The following is a 19,510-nucleotide window of genomic DNA, read 5'->3' as shown; positions in this document are numbered from 1 at the left end:
GGGCGTCATACCACACACAGCCACCGGGAGTCATCAAAACTATTTTGAATTTTGCTTAATTAATTTTTCTCTAGATTTCTCTGTGAATTTTACTTCTATCTCAAAATAACCACCAAATATGAAATCCTGAGACTCAGACCAATGATATGTTTGTTGCCAAGATTATAAAAAGTTTTGGTTCTAGAAGACCGTAATGCATTATGTTTTATGACACTTGGCCCTGCCCACTAAGGGGGAGGTGACCGCCATCAGATTAGATAGAAGTACCATTTCAGTGGTAAAGCAATGTCCGATTTCAAAATGGTTTTCACAGGATGAATCTTGGGCTTCTAAGCTTTCAAATGATATATGATTTATGATGATTACTAAAAGATTTTATAGAGAAAAAGACAACAACAAAAAAGAGTGCCAAGCGTCCCACAGGTGGGACAGTGACAGTTATGGGGTTAATATAATGGACTCCAGTTGATTATTTGTGTAGATGACGATCCTCAATCTTCTTCTGGATCTGTTTTATGTCGTCTCTGAGTTTCTCTCAGATCTGAATGATGTGATTGTGTTGATGTGTGTTGATGGAGACGATTGAAGTGAATGTGGTTTGATTTCAGTCTCAAGCTGAGCACACAGAGCGTCAGATTAAACAGCAGTTTGAGAAGCTTCATCAGTTTCTCAGAGATGAAGAAGAAGCTACAATCACTGCACTGAGAGAGGAAGAGGAGCAGAAGAAGCAGATGATGAAGGAGAAGCTGGAGGAGATGAACAGACACATCTCAGCTCTTTCACACACAATCAAAGACACGGAGGAGAAGATGAGAGCCAGTGACGTCTGCTTTCTGAAGGTCTGATGTAACAGCATACACTGATTGATTGATGATTGATTGATTAGTTGATTGATTGGTTGATTGATTGATTGATTGATTGACTGATTGATTGGCTGGTTGATTTATTGATGTATGGTTGATTGATTGATTGTTCTTGATTGGTTGGTTGATTTATTGATGTATGGTTGATTGATTGTTCTTGATTGATCAATGGTGTGTTTGTCCTGCAGGAGTTTCCAGTCTCGATGGAAAGGTGAGTGATCTTCTCTCTCTCTGCTTCTGATCCAGAGTCACTTCAGTTCTGATGCTGAATGTTCTTCCAGAGTCCAGATCTCATCACAGCCGGATCCACAGACTCCTTCTGGAGCTTTGATTCATGTGCCACGTTACTTGGGGAACCTGTCCTTCAGAGTCTGGAAGAAGATGCAGGACATCGTCCAGAACAGTGAGTCTGACTGCAGAAGATCTGAGCTTCATACACACACACTGGAAATGATGCAATATTGACAGATTTCAGCATTATCTGTGAAGAACCTGATCATCTACTGCACCAAAATCAGCAGCTCACTTCTAGAAATAATCAATCCCACAATTCAGTGCGCTTCACTTTCATTTTCAGTCTCACGAAACACACAGAAGTGATTTCAGCAGTTTTTAAGACTCTTTATTTGATCAGACGGACAGAAACATTTCTAAAAAAACTCAAATGATAACTACTGTTTATATTTAATAAATAATTCTTTATTTAATTATTTATTAATATTTTGAATTAGGTTTATTTATATACAGAGAATAAGAGAGCGAGAATAACAATATTCTCCAAGAATCAGCTAAAAACGCATCTCTTCCATCCAGAGGCGCCATGCAGAGACAGACACGTTTCTACAGAGCTGTGTATTATAACCAATCACACATGATGCTGTTGAGATTATGAAAGGATCGGCCAATCAGATGTGTTCAGATGAGTCATCGCTAAAACACTGGGTTTCTTCACTCGCTCGCGGACTGAATAACTCTATCTGCCGAATTCTCTTTTCAGAAATAACAAAGTGCAGATGTTTGTATGAATCTGTAAGATATTAATTTTATACTGATTTTAATGGGAGTTTTTGAGAGTGCTTGAACTCTAGACAGTCAGTGAAAATGTTCTTTACTCTCTTTCCGTACAATGAAAGTGTTATGATTAGTAGCCTAACTAATGTTTTTATTCACATTAACTTTCAATGTTAAATCCACATTAAATATAAACTCGGTCACATTATAACTTACGCTCCTACTACACTTATACAACTGTTCACAATACTCTAGATTTTTATTAAGTTTCTTATTCGACTCTAGGATTGCCTGATGCACACAAGAATGTTTCAGCCTAACTTTGTTCAATCTTGGGACTCTGTACCTCCGGTCTGATGATAATAATTCAAACCCATTACGCAGGACATGCTTAGGAACAGAAACTATATTATTGGCCAGTCTTAACAAATTCTTATAATAAGCTGAATCATATAACTTCTCAAGGGGCTGACCGACAATCCGTGAGCAAATTTATAATTGATTAAACAACTTTGTTTTTAGCACAACAGACAAACTCATATACCAAATGGAGTTACAATATTGCAGTATATTCATTATCACGGACATAAAGAACAACAGAAGAATCTGCTTTCTTACTCTGAATGACTGAAGACGATTCTCTGCTTTGTTCTTTTACAGAGAGCATTGATACGATCTTTCCATGATAACATATCATCAATCATCCCTCCTAAATACTTGTGTTTTAACCTGTTGAAGTTTTCCATTCTGAATTAAAACAGGCGTTGTATTACTATCAGATATAATCTCTTCTGTTTTACTTGTATTGATGTCAAGATCAGAAACAGGAAGTCAGAGAGAGTCTCCTCTGTGCTATTATTGGACACAAGATTTGTCTGACAGTATTTTATCAGCGCCATCTTTTCTTTGGTCAAGCTCCTCTGTTTCCTCCTTCATTTCACGCAGATGCTCCTGATGCTTTAATATTCTTCTGCATCAAACTATTGGGGTAGTTAAATGGTTAAAAATGGGGGTTGCCAATAAGATGTATAAAAAAATAAATAAAAATCTGGCTCGGCTCGGTGTTCATCTTCAGTTCTCTCTTCACAGCAGTTCAGTCAGTGTACTGTTTGAGTAAATGAATTACTCCGGGATATTGGTTTGTTTGAACTCAGAGGGAGTGTCAGTCACATTAAAAAAGTTAACAGCTTTAGTCATTTGTGGATTAATGCGTATTAGAGATGCGAACCGTTTAAAATGATTCAGTTCGATTTGGTGAACTGAATGATTCGTTCGCGAACCGGATATCCAGACTGCTTTGATTTGAACTGTCTCTCACAACAGACACGGAAGAGAAGACAATGCTGAATAAAGTCGTCGTTTTTGCTATTTTTGGACCAAAATGTATTTTCGATGCTTAAAAATATTCTAACCGACCTTCTGATGTCACATGGACTACTTTGATGATGTTTTTCTTACCTTTCTGGACATGGACAGTAGACCATACACACAGTTTCAATGGAGGGACTGAGAGCTCTCGGACTAAATCTAAAATATCCTAAACTGTGTTCTGAAGATGAACGGAGGTCTTACGGGTTTGAAACAACATGAGGGTAAGTTATTAATTACTTTGTTACTACTGGCTCTCAAATAGTAACAAAAGAGGCAGGAGAAAGTTCGGCAAACAAATGTCTAAGGATTTATTTGTTAACTCAAAAGTTTACATAACCAAAGATCAAAGTAAAGTAACAATTCAAACACAAAGCAAAACCGCTCTCTCCCTCTCCGACACGCCGCAACCAAGCCCTCTTTATGTCATCAGCTGGGACACGCCTCGCGCGCCGGCACACCCCATCAATTAAGCACAGGAACTGACCTAAGATAACAACAAGACACGGAAATACAGAACAGGAGAAATACAGACAATCGCTGGATGTAACAATCCCCGCCCCTTAAAAAACGGGTCTTGGAGGCTTTGCTACACCACAACCATAATGTGAATAACACTACAGGAAACTTAGTACCATAGTGTTAAGAGTGAAAATTTAGTGCAGAAAAATGTGCAAAACACTTCAAAAGATATGTACAAGAACACACCATACTATATACAAATGTTGTAACCCCTTTATTCAGACGCAACTCACAACTGTCCAACTTCTGTAATCCGGGCCCTGGAAGACAGAAAAAAACAAATAGGGTAACAAACAGCAAAACATTAACCAGCGGGAGCACGACATAAGGCATCTGCAATCACATTATCTGTGCCTTTAATGTGACGAATATCCAAGTGGTATGGTTGCAGAAAAAGAGCCCATCTCATTAGGCGCTGATTTGGATTTTGAAGGGAGTGCAAGAAAGTTAACGGATTATGGTCACAGAAGACCACCAGAGAAAAGGCACCAGCTACATATACATCAAAATGTTGAAGCGCCCAGATAAACGCCAAAGCTTCTTTCTCAATGACAGAATAATTTGCCTGATGAGAAAGAAACTTTCGAGAAAAAAAAGAAACCGGACGATCAACCTACCTGACTAGCGTCAACTGGCAGCTTGAACGCCTGGTTCAACTGCGGTGCTGCAAGGACAAAAGAGGAGGTTAAGAGAGCTTTAACGGTCTCAAAGGAAGACTGGCAAACAGGTGTCCAGCTATACTTAACACCAGACTTAAGTAGGTCAGTTAGCGGAGCAACAACCGTAGAGAAATTTGGGCTGAAACAAGAAAGAACCTCTTCAACTCCTTTTTATTTGTAGGTGACGAATACTGATCTATGGCCAAAGTCTTAGCACAAATAGGACCCACTTGCCCTTGGCCTACCACCTTTCCCAGGTAGGTTACCGTCACCCTCGCAAACTCACACTTTGCGAGGTTGATAGTTAAGTGAGCCTGGGCAAGGCGCTGGAACAGAGCTCTAATAGAGTCCAAGTGATCACCCCAAGTGTTACTAAAGACCACCACATCGTCTAAATACACTGCACAACCCTCTAGACCAGCATCCACGGTGTTCATCAGTCGCTGGAAGGTGGCAGGAGCATTTCGTAACCCAAAACTCATTACCTTATATGAAAACAACCCTTGTGAAGTGATAAAAGTAGACACCTCTCTTGCACGGTCAGTCAAGGGCACCTGCCAGTAGCCCTTAAGGAGGTCGAATTTACTAACAAATGTCGCGGCACCAACCTGGTCTACACAATCCTCTATACGAGGTAAGGGAAAACTATCTGGCTTTGTGACCGCATTAAGTTTCCGATAGTCAGTGCAAAACCTAAAGGTACCATCTGGCTTGTTAACCAGAAGGCATGGTGATGCCCAGGCCGATGCAGAAGGTTCAGCCACCCCACTGTCGAGAAGGTACTCTACCTCTGTGTTGATGTACTTGCGTTTCTTTTTGGAAGCACGATAAAACCGCTGCCTAATTGGAGAAGCCTCACCAACATCTATATCATGTTCCAAGAGATGCGTCTGACTCGGAGTATCTGAGAAGAGAGTTGGAAAATCATTAATTAAATTAATTATCTCAGTACACTTGTTCCCAGACAAGTGCTGCAGCAACTGTGGAAGTTGCTTCAATGTCTCAGAATTGTGCAAAAGTGCACGCAAAACCCCATCATCAGGAGTTCTGATCTCCTCTTGCTCCTGCGCTGCCACCGGAGGAACAAGAGAAAAAACAGGAGACAAACTGGCATCACTTAGAGCTACAGGCTGTGCAGCAGTTTTACTCTTAAATGCATCTGAACGTTCGTGATATGGCTTAAGCAGGTTAAGGTGACACAACTGAGTACTTTTCCTTCTGTCCGGAGTGGCACTTACATAATTAACATCTGAAACCTTCTTGACAACCGTATATGGTCCAGAAAACTTTGCCTGGAAAGGAGATGACACAACCGGCAAAAGAGCCAACACTTTATCACCGACTGCTAAAACACGACGCTCTGTTCGCTTATCATACTGCTCCTTCATTTTAGACTGAGTGTTTGTTAACTACTCACGGGCCAACCTCCACGCCTCATAAAGACGTCTCCTAAAACCATTGACATAATCACACAAGGCTTTTGGTGGTTCTTTGAGGTCCAAACCATCTTTTAGGGCAGCCAAAGGTCCACGTACAGAATGGCCAAACACTAAATCATTAGGGCTGAACCCTGTACTCTCTTGAATGACTTCCCTAGAGGCAAGCAACAGCCATGGCAAACCTTCCTCCCAGTCACGTCCCAGCTCCATACAATATGCACGGAGAAGGGACTTCAGTGTCTGGTTGAAACGTTCAAGAACACCTTGACTCTGAGGATGGTAAGCCGAGGCTTTGTTGTGTTTAATATGAAGCTGGCGTAAGACCTGAGCAAAAACACGAGACATAAAATTTGAGCCCTGGTCAATCTGGACAACTTTTGGCGGTCATACGTCTTTCTCACCCCCAAATGCCCCAACATGTCATGAGCAGTCTTTAACACCAGCTGTCAAATGGTGATAGGCACAACAACCTGAAACCATGGTTCCCCCAGTGAAATGTTTGTTGAGGGTGTCCATTTCCTCACTAGCAAGCCATCTAGAACACCATAACCATGATCCACACTCTCAAAACAGTCAACAGGAACATCTCGCTCAAACAACGAAGACAGAGATTGATCTGTATGCTGTTCCTTGACTAACTCTTCTTGAAAAAGAGACAAGGGAAAATATGTTAAAGCAAAGCTAACCTTTCCTGCAGCAGCCTTAACCTCCAGGTCCTCCACGTCAGCACAACTAGAAGCACGAGTCACCGCACAAGCAGCAAACACCTGAGGAAATTCTTTAAAACAGTCATCAGATTCATTCCCCAGCTGAGGAGACTCAGTCACCACAGGAATAGGACTAGTCTGCCAGCCAGATTATTCCCTAATATAACAGACACCCCATCAACAGGTATGGCCGGGCGGATTCCCAACTCAACTTCCCCCTCTACCAACTCAGTGTAGAGCACAACCTTATGTAAAGGGACTTCTAAAGTACTAAGATCAATACCTCTCACCAAAAGTGACCTCCCGGACCTCGAGGAAGAAGAAAACGGCAACACAGACTCCAAAATAAAGGACTCTGATGCTCCTGTATCCCGCAAGAATTTTACAGGAAACTTCTCCTCGTTGCCAAGTAGTGAAACAAATCCATTGAAATAAATGGAAGATAATTAGGCTTCAGTTTACTAAGCACAACATCTGAATTACCAGGCGACACAGCCAAAGCAGCAGGTTTCACAAACGAAAAACGAGCTTTAGCGTTTGACTTCAGTACTGGACAGCTCCCTTTCCAATGACCTTTCCCTTGGCAATAATGGCAAATTTGCTCTGCATCAGACGTTACACTTGAGCGATCCTGATTTACTGGTAGAGGATTAACGTTTGGAGTTTTATTACGAAAAGAAAACGCGTCTCTTTGTCCACTTACTGAACGCACGCATTCGCCAGAATGAGCTTTATGCGTTAGTTCATATTCATCCACCAACACTGCAGCATCAGCCTCGTTTGTTGCCTGCTTTTCAGCAATATATATCGCAACACGCTCCGGCAATGTGTTCTTAAATTGCTCTAAGACTATTAAGTCTGTCATGTTATCAACTGTTTGAACATTAGAGGCGACGCACCAGCGTTGGTATTGTAACCGCAAATCTCTCGCAAACTCCACATTGGTTTGATCGAAACGTCTTCGCATTCCTCTGAATCGCTGCCGATAGGCTTCTGGAATTAACTCAAATGATCTTAAAACTGACGCCTTTATGATTTCGTAGTCTTTCGCATCATCCACACTGAGAGCGGAGAATGCTCTCTGTGCTTTCCCCGTAAGAGTGCACTGCAACATAAGAGCGCGATGTATATCAGGCCAACCCTGCGCGTCTGCCACCCTTTCAAATAACAGAAAAAAAGTGTCGACATCCTTCTCATTAAATGAGTGAAGAAGCTGTAAACTAGTGGAGATATCGAACTTCGAATCCCCTAAACCAGACATTCTCCCTTGTCTTATTAGATCCAAACGTTCAGCTTCAAGTTCAAGCTTTTGCTGCTCTAGTGCTCGTTTCGCACGTTCATTTTGTTCGTTTAGATGCAAACTGTCCATATGCATTTGATGTTCTAACTTACGATTTTCTAATTGTAAGAGTAATAATTCTTTTTGTTCACCAAAGGTTAATTTTTCAGCATGACCTGAAGTCGAAGAAACTATTTCATCATCATCATCTTCAGATGCATCGGCAGACGCTATCAGTAAACCCTTGGCGCACAAGGCTTAATTCACTATACTTTTGATCTCTTTTTTATATCACTTACTTGTAAGCTCTATTTTATAATGATCAGCGAGTTCTATTAATTGTTCTTTTGTCAATGCATTTAACAAAAACTTCGAGGGTTCTCTACAAAGGTTTTTACCGGTGACGCCATCCTTCAAACAATGCAGACCGCTATTATTAAGAACTCAAATCAACGTTTCTTATTACAGTCTGTACGATCTGAATAACTTAAACATGAGCCGGGTAGGACAGCGACATTTTCAAAAACCATATAACCATTTCTCTTAAGCTTACAAAGATACCCCATACAATTTACCTAGACGCGGATCTTCAAACAGGTCTGCGGTGGGATGGATTAAACACCAAGCTTGCAGGAGTGGCTAAACAGCCAGTAATCTGGCGATTTCTGGCGAAATTAGGTTTAGCCTACTGTCCGATCGCACAGCTTTTTCCTCTGTTAACATTACTTGCAATCGCCCAAAACAAAAAAAAACAACGCCAGATTTAATACAGGAGACACGCGAGCGAGCGTCCCATCAGCCTCCGATTACAATAGATTATAGGCAAAATTGTTTTTGAACAAGCCCCCACTTGTTACTACTGGCTCTCAAATAGTAACAAAAGAGGCAGGAGAAAGTTCGGCAAACAAATGTCTAAGGATTTATTTGTTAACTCAAAAGTTTACATAACCAAAGATCAAATTAAAGCAACAATTCAAACACAAAGCAAAGCCGCTCTCTCCCGCTCTCTCCCTCTCCGACGCGCCACAACCAAGCCCTCTTTATGCCATCAGCTGGGACACGCCTCGCGCGCTGGCACACCCCATCAATTAAGCACAGGAACTGACCTAAGATAACAACAAGACACGGGAATACAGAACAGGAGAAATACAGACAATCGCTGGATGTAACATACATAAATTTGCTATCTGGGTGAACTAACCCTTTAACATCCTATGACCAAAGCCCAAGCTTCAGCTGGAGCTGCGTGTTCAGCTCCTCCAGCTTCCACCCTGAGCTCCTCATCCTACAGGAGAAAATAATAAAAAACAAATAATAATAAATAAATAAACTAAATTCTACTTGCTAGTTGGGTTTCATTAAGAAAAGTTATAACCACCCTAATTGTGGACTGTGTTTTGGTTATACTCAATAAGTTTTCAATTGTAAAGTCGTTCTTTAGCGCTCTCTTCATATTTTCCCTTTCTCTGGTGTATTGTGTACAATCTAGAAGTATGTGTTTTACATTTTCTATTACTCCAGTCTGATGTATCTCTATAATATGTAATCCACTATTTAAACTTGTATGTCCCGTCCTCAGTCTGGTAAACCATGTTTCCTCCTGCCTTTCCAGTCCACTGATTTTACTAGCTGTAACCTCTTTGTGTATGTTATACAAGTGTCTGCCTTTTCCCTCCTTATCCCATTTCTCCTGCCACATTCTGTTAATTTTGTCCTTAATAATACTTTTAATTTCTGACCATACTCCCAGCTTTCTAATAACACCTGTTTTGTGGGATGTGTTTCTTCATGACCTTTTCATGACCATGACCTGGCAGATTTGTCCAGTAAGACATGGATAGTTTTAATCACCTTATGTCTAAAGACATTTCTCCCACTTCTGAATAGGTGTTGTCCTAAACGCACCACAACATATTCGAAGTGCCTTGGCCTGTACTCGATCTAGTTCTTGCATTAAAGTTTTAGTTGTTGAACTATAAACTATGCTTCCATAATCAAAAACAGAACGAATCAGTGCAGTATAAATCCTTTTCAGGGACATGCCCGATGCTCCCCATCTAAACCCTGCTAAACACTTCAGTATATTTAGACCTTTTTTACACTTATCTATCATTTTCTGAATGTGCGTTTTAAAATTTAGCTTAATGTCAAACCATACCCCCAAATATCTTATATTTTCAACTTGCTTTAGATGCTGCCCATAAAGTTTAAGATCTATAGTAGGGTTTGTTCTTTTTTTGGAAAAACATATTGTGATGTGGTTCGACACAGTCTTGGTAGGAAGGAAGAAGACAGGGGTCGGCTTGTTGCTGGGACGCTCGTTTATTTGAAGATAAAACAAGTAACGGTGCCCTCTTGGCATAAACAGCGTACTACTGCATAATCACAATCAATAACTCAGAATTCATTTTCTGTCGCTTTCCCAGCACTGCACGAGGTCCCAGCGTCTCTCTCTCTCTCTCTCTCTGTGATGTCTCGGCTTATATCCGGTCTCTCCACGCCAATTACTGCAATCAAACACACGTGTTCGTTATTTGCACTTGACCTACTTATGCCTCGCTCTGCTCCCTCATCTCTCTCCCGTTACAGATTCCGCCAAACCACGCCCCCCTTGCCACATACCCCCACCGCCCGACTCAGGCCGGGGGGCCATCCGGCCTGCAGCACCACCCCCCCCCCCCCCCCTCCTGGAGAGGAAGTCAGCCACAGCCATCTGTACACCCGGCCTGTGGATCACCTGAAATTTAAAAGGTTGTAAAGCGAGATACCACCGGGTGATCCTCGCGTTGGTATCTTTCATGTGGTGGAGCCACTGCAGGGGAGCGTGGTTCGAACAGAGGGTGAACTCCCGCCCCAGGAGGTAATACCGGAGGGTAAGAACAGCCCATCTGATAGCCAGACACTCTTTTTCTATGGTGCTGTACATCGTCTCTCTCTTAGAGAGCTTACGACTGATTTACAGCACCGTCCGTTCTTCCCCCTCCACCTCCTGGGACAGGACCGCGCCCAACCCTCTGTCTGACGAGTCTGTCTGCAAGATAAAGGGGAGAGAAAAGTCAGGAGCATTTAGGAGCGGTCCGCCACACAGAGCAGCCTTTATCTGGGTGAAAGCCTGCTGACACTGCTCCGTCCACTGGACTCTATCTGGTGCCTCCTTTTTAGTTTAATCAGTCAGCGGGCTAGCAGTATCCGAAAACAAACCTTCTATTATAACCTGCCAGCCCCAGGAACTGTCTAACCTCCTTTTTGGCCTTGGACAAGTTGCAACTGCTGCCGCCTTATCAATTTGGGGACGCACCTGTCCATGGCCCAAGTGGAAACCCAGATATCTTACTTCCACTCGCCCAATTGCACACTTCTTCGGATTAGCCGTCAGCCCAGCCCTCCTCAGCGTCTTCAGGACCGCTCGCAAATGCTGCATATGTCGCTGCCAATCACCACTGTAGATAATGATGTCATCCAGGTAGGCGGCGGCATATGCAGCATGCGGACGGAGAATTTTGTCCATCAGACGCTGAAAGGTGGCTAGTCGATCAAGCAATTCGTCCACCCTGGGCATTGGATATGCGTCGAATTTTGACACAGCATTCACCTTTCTATAATCCACACAGAACCGCACTGAGCCGTCTGTTTTAGGAACTAACACGATCGGGCTCGCCCAGTCACTGTTGGACTCTTCTATTACTCCCATTTCTAGCATTGCCTCTAACTCTCCTTGAACCACTTTTTTTTTAATGTTCGGGTAATCTATATGGCCGGCTGCGAACTACCATGCCCGCCTCAGTCTCAACATGGTGCTGAATGAGATCCGTTCGACCAGGCAGGGAGGGGCGAGAACACATCAGCAAAATCTGCTTGAATGGACTTGATATCAGTGAGCTGCGAGGGCGAGACGTGGTCTCCTCCAGGGGCCAGAGCGAGAGATTGGGATTTTGAACTCACTTCTGGACCGAGATCCTCCTCCCTACTCACTACCGTCGCCAGCATCACTGATTCAGCCTCAGACCATTTTTTGAGTAGGTTGAGGTGATATATTTGATGTGCCCCGCCCCTATCCGTTCGAGCTACCTCATAGTTGAGATCCCCTACTCGTCGTGTGACCTCAAAGGGTCCCTGCCACTTCGCGAGTAACTTTAAACTAGACGTAGGGAGTAATACAAGCACTTTATCTCCCAGTGCAAATTGACGTAGTCTAGCCCCCCTGTTGTACAACCGACTCTGTTTGTCTTGAGCCTGCAACAAATTCTCCATTGACAGCCGCCCCAACGTGTGGAGTTTTGTTCTCAGGTCCATGACGTATTGAATTTCATTTTTACTATTAGAAGGACCGTCCTCCCAAGTTTCTTTAAGGACATCGAGGACCCCGCGGGGCTGACACCCGTAAAGAAGCTTGAAGGGGGAAAACCCCGTGGAGGCTTGCGGGACCTCCCATACAGCGAACAAGAGGGGTTCTAGCCACTTATCCCAATTTTTGGCGTCTTCCTGAACGAACTTACGAATCATGGATTTTAACGTGCGGTTAAATCGTTCGACCAGCCCGTCTGTTTGTGGGTGATTGACGCTTGTTCGAATCGATTTAATGCCCAATAACTCGTAAAGCTCGCGAATAGTACGTGACATAAACGCCGTGCCCTGATCGGTGATGATCTCCTTTGGGATCCCCACCCGGGAGATTAATTGAAACAGTGCACTCGCCACACTCTTAGTGGAAATAGAGCGGAGAGGCACTGCTTCAGGATATCGCATTGCATAGTCCACCAGAACTAATGCAAAGCGATGTCCCCATGCTGACCACTCTAATGGCCCGATGAGGTCCATGCCAATTCATTCGAAGGGGACCTGCATTAACGGTAGGGGGCACAATGGTGCTTTTGGGGTGGCCGGTGGATTCACCAACTGACATTCACGACAAGCCGTGCACCACCTGCGCACATTCTATCCGTTCGAGTGCCCGGCCAGAAAAAGCGGGCCATGAGACGGTTTAGTGTAGCCGTTTGCCCTAAATGCCCGGCCATTGGATTACAATGAGCTGCCGGGAAAAGCATTTCTCGACGGCTTCTAGGTATTAATAACTGGGTTGTATCTTGCTTTGTCCTTTCTCCCCTGAATTGAATATCCACAGGCAAAATTGGATAATTCACCACTTCCCCATGTACACACCGAACCTTAACCATGCGGCTATTATCCAATGCCCTCGGATGAATCAGACTTTGATGGATGGAGGATTGGTTACATCCTGAATCCACCAAAGCCTGATAGGTACCCCACTTGATACTCACGGGTATTTGGTATAGGCCAGCTTGATCGAGGGCAGCCTGTGGCGCGTCGGGGACCCGGATCAATGTCCCCACCTCCATCAGCGGACACTTATCAATAAAATGCCCTGGGTCCCCGCAGCGCCAACAGGCTGGCCCAGGCTTTACCGCCGCCCTGGCGGCAGGAAGTGGGTCAAGTGTTTGGCGAGGAGAGAGCGGAGAGGGCATGGCTTGGGGAAAGGACCCCGTGGGCGAACTCCCACCCCTGGGAGGAGCCCTGGGCCCCGCTGCTGGTTCGACCCTGTAACCCGTCCTCCACCTCGGGGCTAGCTTCGGCGGAGGCCCTCCACGGGACCTAGGGAGAGGGACAGATTTTGAGAGAGAGAGGGGAGGGGAGGAGAGAGAGGGAGAGAGAGAGGCAGATGGTAAGGGTTCGAGGACCCCTGGACACGCCACCAGTTGGTCTTCCGCCAGCTGGATGGCCTGGTTCAGTGGCTTCGGGCGGTGGCACTGGACCCACTGTGCCGTCTTCCTCTGCAGCTTGGCCACGAACTGCTCCAGTACCACACGATCGATCACGTCCTCGACGTCGCTACTGTCGGCCATCAACCACTTGCGGCAAGAGTCCCGGAGCTGCTGTGCCAAACACGAAGGGCCGGCCTGACTCTTCCAGGGTCAGGGTCCTGAACCTCTGGCGATGTTGCTCCGGGGTCCAACCGACCCGCTGGAGGATGGCATGCTTGAGGTCCTGGTAGACCAGGAGGTTTTGGACTGGCAGTTGGTGGGTGGCTACCTGCGCTTCTCCGGACAACAGGGGAATGAGGCGCATAGGCCAGTCCCCGGGGGGCCACCCTCGAGCCTCTGCCGACTTCTCGAAAAGATCCAGGAAGGCCTCCGGATCATCGTGAGGCCTCATCTTGTTGAGCGGCAGAGGAGATGTGCTGTCTTTGAATGAGGGGGTGGCCCGGACCTCCCAGTCTACCCAGCTCTGGAACAGTTTGAGGTCTTCATGCTGGGCCCGGAGGAGTACCTCGAAGCGTTTGTCCTGCTCCTCCTTGATCGCCAGCATGTGTTGGTGTTGTTCCTGATGAAGACCGGCGAGCGACTGGATGATGTCCGCAAATGGTGTACTTGACGGAGATTGCATGGCGGCGGCGTTCTTCTTCCTTCCTGGGTTTCGGCACCAGTGTGATGTGGTTCGACACAGTCTTGGTAGGAAGGAAGAAGACAGGGGTCGGCTTGTTGCTGGGACGCTCGTTTATTTGAAGATAAAACAAGTAACGGTGCCCTCTTGGCATAAACAGCGTACTACTGCATAATCACAATCAATAACTCAGAATTCGTTTTCTGTCGCTTTCCCAGCAGTGCACGAGGTCCCAGCGTGTCTCTCTCTCTCTCTCTCTCTCTCTCTGCAGTGTCTCGGCTTATATCCGGTCTCTCCACGCCAATTACTGCAATCAAACACACGTGTTCGTTATTTGGACTTGACCTACTTACGCCTCGCTCTGCTCCCTTGTCTCTCTCCCGTTGCAGATTCTGCCAAACCACGGCCCCCTTGCCACACATATAAATTGTGTATTTTCAATAGATAGATGAAAGCCCCACTCATATGACCCCTTTTCAACCTTAACAATTGCTGATTGCATTTTAACCGTCAGGTTGTCAATATTCCTTCCTCTCACCCATAATGCCCCATCATCAGCATATAATGCTCTTGTGACGCTGGACTATGAAGGACAGGAGGCAAAAGCAAGTTAACAGAGTTTATTAATATATTTGAGATGATGGTAGGTTGGAGAATGACGCAGGAACCGCGATGGCAGCACAGACTGGTGAGTAGGTGAATTGAGTGCGCTGATGATGATGACGGCGGTGGTAAATCCAAGTGAGGTGACAATAATCCGTGAGCGAAGGTAATGATCCAACAGAAACCGAACAGGAGACAAAGCAAGGCAGGAACACATGAATCAGACATCAGACACGGACGACCTCAAACAACGATCTGACAAACAAGAGACGAAAGACAGGGTGTTAAATAGACAGTAGGAATGAGATGCACCCACATGAAACAATCAACATGACGTAACATGATTACAGCTGGAGACGGTGCATTCATGAACCGTGACAGCTCTACCCATCCTCTGATCTATTCCATTAAAAATGTCATTAATCATTATATTAAAAATCATTGGGCTGCATATGCTTCCTTGTGGAGTACCATTCTCTATTTGATATATTCTTGAAAATTCCATCCCTACTCTTACCTCTATGGTTCTGGTATTCAAAAAATCTTGAATCCAGTTAAACATCCTGCCATCTTATGGAAGTTATAAGCGGCCATGCATTATAATTTTTTTCCTTCTAGTTTTCTCGTTATAACGACTTAATTTTCTGGTTATCTCGACATAACGAAAGTTGTTTTCTCGTTATAATGACTTAATTTTCTCGCTATCTCGACATAACGAAAGTTGTTTTCTCGTTATAATGACTTAATTTTCTCGCTATCTCGACATAACGAAAGTTGTTTTCTCGTTATAACGACTTAATTTTATCGCTATCTCGACATAACGAAAGTTGTTTTCTCGTTATAACGACTTAATTTTCTCGCTATCTCGACATAACGAAAGTTGTTTTCTCGTTATAACGACTTAATTTTCTTAAATGACTTAAATTATTTTTTATAACATTTATTATTATTATTAGTGTTTATTAATAATAATAATAATAATAATAATAATAATAATAATAGATAGTATTTAGTAAACGCTCTGTGATTCAAACAAGAGAAACAGTGAGGGAAATCATAAAGATATAATCATTATTTCTGTATTATTATAATCTCATTTGAACATGAAATCATGTGTAAAGTTCTGTTCAAATGTAATATTTTGTATTAAAAGCAGCTTCTGACTAATTGTATAAATGAATATGTTTTCAGTTTGTGTCCCTCACTGTTTCTGATTGAACGTTCAGTCTTGATGAATCAATCAGACAGAGAATGACTGACAGTGATGAGAGTGTCATAATTCATTATCATCTGTGTTGTGTTCACTCTTGATCATGATCTGTTGATTGTGTGTCATCAGCTCCTGTGATTCTGGATCCAAACACGGCTCATCCTCGTCTCGTTCTGTCTGATGATCTGACCAGTGTGAGATACAGCGGTAATCAATCCCTTCCTGATAATCCAGAGAGATTTGATTCTCATCGCTGTGTTCTGGGTTCAAAGGGTTTTAACTCAGGAACACACTGCTGGGATGTGGAGCTTAAACAGAGTTCAGACTGGATTCTTGGAGTAACTACAGCATCAAACCAGAGGAAGGGATGGGATTTCTATAAGACTGGTGTCTGGAGTGTGTGGTATGGAGTGTCTCCAGGTTCTGGTTTTCATGTTGAACGTAATCTTGATCGTGTGAGAGTGAATCTGGACTATGAGAGAGGAACAGTGTCATTCTCTGATCCTGTAACTAACACACATCTACACACATTCACAACCTCCTTCACTCACAAACTCTTTCCTTTCTTCTGGTGTTATCATTCCTCTCTGAGGATCTTATCGATCAATAGTCAGTAATCTGTAGCTCTGGATCTTCCTGCTTTCATCTTTGATTATGTCTCAATATTTAATCACAGGAGTAACAGACTGAACATCAAATTTAATCAACATTAAATGATCAAATGAGACTCACTGAAATCTCTGACAAATCTGAGTCAGTTACACAACAAATATTAATAATCACTTGTATAAACTAACAATGTGTGATTTCATGATTTCAGTCTCATTTTCAGATTGAAACATTAAAAGTTTGTCATGATTGTTAGGTTTTAAACTGTGATCAAATGTCTGGAAACCCTGATTTTTTCTTTGTTTCTCAAACAAAATATTCAAGTCACTTTTATTTCTAAAGAACTTTATATAATTCAGATTAATTCAAAGCAGCTTTAGATTAATAAAAAGGAAAATAACAGCATGCGTGAAAATGCATTTAAAACTGAATTAATTTGATCCGAATGTCAGATAGGAAGCAGATCTTCAGAAGACAGTATATCGTGTCATTATTCAGATGATGATCATTATTTAGTTCTGTGCAAACTTCATATAGCCAAAACTGTAAATTCTACTTCTTGTTACAAGTATGGAAGAACCACCACTTCTAACACAAAAGACTGCTTTTTAAGTTATCTTCCAAATGTATCCAAATTCCTTAGCAAAACCTCAGAACAACTTGATGATGTAACAGAAGCTATGGACTCTCTCTTTTTTAGCACTTTAAATACAGTTGCTCCTTTACGCTTAAAGAAGGTTAAGGAAAACAGTTTGACACCATGGTATAATGAGCATACTCGCACCCTAAAGAGAGCAGACCGAAAAATGGAGCGCAGCTGGAGGAAAACAAAACTAGAGGTATTTCGTATTGCTTGGCGGGAAAGTAACATATCCTACAGAAAAGCATTAAAAACTGCTAGATCCGATTACTTTTCTTCTCTTTTAGAAGAAAACAAACATAACCCCAGGTATTTATTCAATACAGTGGCTAAATTAACGAAAAATAAAGCCTCAACAAGTGTTGACATTTCCCAACACCACAGCAGTAATGACTTTATGAACTACTTTACTTCTAAAATAGATACTATTAGAGATAAAATTTCAACCATTCAGCCATCAGCTACAGTATCGCATCAGACAGTGCACTATAGACCCCCTGAGGAACAGTTCCACTCATTCTCTACTATAGGAGAGGAAGAATTGTATAAACTTGTTAAATCATCTAAACCAACAACATGTATGTTAGACCCTATACCATCTAAGCTCCTAAAAGAGGTGCTTCCAGAAGTTGTAGATCCTCTTCTGACTATTATTAATTCCTCATTGTCATTAGGATATGTCCCCAAAACCTTCAAACTGGCTGTTATTAAGCCTCTCATCGAAAAATCACAACTTGACCCCAAAGAACAAGTTAATTATAGACCAATCTCGGATCTCCCTTTTCTGTCCAAGATACTAAAAAAGGTGGTATCCTCACAATTATATTCCTTCTCAGAGAAAAATGGTATATGTGAGGATTTCCAGTCAGGATTTAGACCGTATCATAGTACTGAGACTGCTCTCCTTAGAGTTACAAATGATCTGCTCTTATCATCTGATCGTGGGTGTATCTCTCTATTAGTTTTATTGGATCTTAGTGCTGCGTTTGACACAATTGACCACAACATTCTTTTGCATAGACTTGAATACTTTGTTGTCATCAGTTGAAGTGCATTAGCATGGTTTAAATCGTACGTATATGACTGCCATCAGTTCGTAGCAGTGAATGAATATGTATCATATCGATCACAAGTGCAGTATGGAGTACCTCAAGGCTCAGTACTAGGGCCGCTACTCTTCACACTTTATATGTTACCCTTGGGAGATATCATCAGGAAACATGGTGTTAGTTTTCACTGTTATGCTGATGATACTCAGCTCTATATTTCTTCGCGGCCCGGTGAAACACACCAATTTGAAAAACTAATGGAATGCATAGTCGATATAAAAAACTGGATGACGAGTAATTTCGTACTGCTAAATTCTGAAAAAAGTCCAAAATGCAGCAGCAAGAGTTCTTACTAGAACCAGGAAGTATGACCATATTAGCCCGGTCCTGTCAACGCTGCACTGGCTCCCTATCAAACATCGTATAGATTTTAAAATATTGCTTATTACTTATAAAGCCCTGAATGGTTTAGCACCTCAGTATTTGAATGAGCTCCTTTTACATTATAATCCTCTATGTCCGCTACGTTCTCAAAACTCAGGCAATTTGATAATACCTAGAATATCAAAATCAACTGCGGGTGGCAGATCCTTTTCCTATTTGGCGCCTAAACTCTGGAATAACCTACCTAACATTGTTCGGGAGGCAGAAACACTCTTGCAGTTTAAATCTAGATTAAAGACCCATCTCTTTAACCTGGCTTACACATAACATACTAATATGCTTTTAATATCCAAATCCGTTAAAGGATTTTTAGGCTGCATTAATTAGGTAAACCGGAACCGGAAACACTTCCCATAACACCCTATGTACTTGCTACATCGTTGGAAGAATGGCATCTACGCTAATATTTGTCTGTTTCTCTCTTGTCCCGAGGTCACCGTGGCCACCAGATCCAGTCTGTGTCCAGATCAGAGGGTCACTGCAGTCACCCGGATCCAGTACATATCCAAACCAGATGGTGGATCAGCACCTAGAAAGGACCTCTACTGCCCTGAAAGACAGCGGAGACCAGGACAACTAGAGCCCCAGATACAGATCCCCTGTAAAGACCTTGTCTCAGAGGACCACCAGGACAAGACCACAGGAAACAAATGATTCTTCTGCACAATCTGATCTGACACAATCGTCTGGTCAGAGGAGAACTGGCCC

General features: G+C 43.0%; 1 protein-coding gene across 1 annotated transcript; it reads left to right on the top strand.

Annotated features, from left to right (window-relative positions):
* The first annotated feature begins 526 nt into the window (after positions 1-526).
* Positions 527-16,725, top strand: LOC132097574 (nuclear factor 7, ovary-like). The gene is made up of 4 exons (XM_059503421.1): positions 527-839; positions 1,052-1,074; positions 1,145-1,266; positions 16,190-16,725. Exons 1-4 carry the CDS (start codon positions 732-734, stop codon positions 16,675-16,677), a joined length of 741 nt encoding a protein of 246 aa, XP_059359404.1. The 5' UTR covers positions 527-731; the 3' UTR covers positions 16,678-16,725.
* The last annotated feature ends 2,785 nt before the right edge of the window (positions 16,726-19,510 follow it).

The sequence above is a fragment of the Carassius carassius genome, chromosome 1 (genome assembly GCF_963082965.1).
Source record: "Carassius carassius chromosome 1, fCarCar2.1, whole genome shotgun sequence".
Lineage (NCBI taxonomy): Eukaryota > Metazoa > Chordata > Actinopteri > Cypriniformes > Cyprinidae > Carassius > Carassius carassius.
The sequence above is the reverse complement of the archived record's forward strand: the minus strand, read 5'-3'. Positions and strand labels throughout refer to the sequence as shown.